The sequence below is a fragment of the Octopus bimaculoides genome, chromosome 18 (genome assembly GCF_001194135.2).
Source record: "Octopus bimaculoides isolate UCB-OBI-ISO-001 chromosome 18, ASM119413v2, whole genome shotgun sequence".
NCBI lineage: Eukaryota > Metazoa > Mollusca > Cephalopoda > Octopoda > Octopodidae > Octopus > Octopus bimaculoides.
Window position 1 is genome coordinate 11,755,864 of NC_068998.1, and position 1,529 is coordinate 11,757,392.

The 1,529-nt window shown below is 29.1% G+C and overlaps 1 protein-coding gene across 1 annotated transcript in view; it reads left to right on the top strand.

Moving 5' to 3' along the window:
* Nucleotides 1-546, top strand: part of LOC106868658 (ras-related protein Rab-11B) — a 51,051-nt gene extending 50,505 nt beyond the window's left edge. The window contains exon 5 of the mRNA XM_052974535.1: nt 274-546. Within this exon, the coding sequence (XP_052830495.1) occupies nt 274-383 (110 nt within the window). The 3' untranslated portion in view covers nt 384-546. The remainder of the gene's footprint in view (nt 1-273) is intronic.
* Nucleotides 547-1,529: the final 983 nt, after the last annotated feature.

Here is a 1,529-nt window from a genome sequence, read left to right on the forward strand (position 1 = left end):
ACACAATAGGCTTCTTTCAGTTTCTGTCTACCAAATCTACTCACAAGGCTTTGGTCGGCCTGAGGCTATAGTAGAAGACACATGCCCAAGGTGCCGCGCAGTGGGAATGAACCCAGGACCATGTGGTTGGTAAGCAAGCTACTTACCACACAACCACTCCTGCGCCTAAAAAAAAAAAGAAAAGAAAAATGAAAACCAAAAATCCAATTAATGTTACATATTTCCTTTAGAAGATAATAATTTCAGCTTCATCCTTTTTTTAATCTTTTTCAGATATATTTAAAGTACAAGTTGAAAGCAAACCTGCCGAAGATAAAAGTATTTCTAAAAACAGTAAAAGCTTGGAATTTACAGAGCAAAATAATTCTGGTTGTGGATGTTGAAAATGTACCGTGTTAACTAGATCAGCCCCTGTCTTCAGTGCTGAAAGGGCACCTTTTTTTGTCTTAAGAGAACAATGTTGGGGTTACAAAGAGAAAAAAACTGTACAAATATCAATGAAATATTACAGAGTTCCATTAAAAAAAAAATTTTTTTTTTTTAATCCTTTGGAATACCTGTTAATTTTCTTTTCGGAGTTTATCAAAGTATGTGTCTATGTAGCTAAGTCGGTTAGCTGCTGGCCTCCAGGTCATGAGTTCAAACGTAGCATGGGCATATTTTGCTTTTTTTTTGTTTTCCCTTTTTTTTTTTTATAAGTGAAACACATTTCTCTTGATTTATAATGATAAAACATACCAGTCCTGCTTCGTCCAGTTAATCAGACTGGCAGTCTTTGGAGAGAACGCTAGGATGTAAATTATTTGCTTTACAAATATGTGTACATGTCAAAATTTGCATGTCTGCTTAACCCATGCCATCATGGAAAAAGAACGAGACAAAATGAAGAAACAGTTCAAAGACGAAAGAACAAAAAAACTATAAAGATGATGTTTTGAAATTTTGTAATTCTAAAGAAAAAATTGTCAAGACATTTGCAAATGTAATGCAAACAATACCATCTCACTACTAATACCTTTTATAATTACCTATGGAGATGTGTGTGTGTTTGTGCATGTGAGTGTGTATGCACACGTGTGTGTGTGCGTGTGTGTGTGTATGTATTCATATATAAATATATATATGTACGTATGTATGTATGTATGCATGTATGTATGTATATGAATATATGATGTAAATTATATAACTATATATGTATAAATATATATATATATGTATAAATATATATATATATGTATAAATGATATATATACATACACATGCATATACATATATACATGCATGGATAATATATATACACACACATATATATATAACATATACATGATGTTAATGTTATTTATATGTTATATATGTTATATATTAAACATATTCAATATATAATATATATGTATGTACATGTATATGTATATATATATATATTTACATATATAATATGTATGTATATATGTGTGTGTGCATATATATAGATATATGTATATATATATATATAATATATATTTTATCTATAATATATTTGTATATATAAC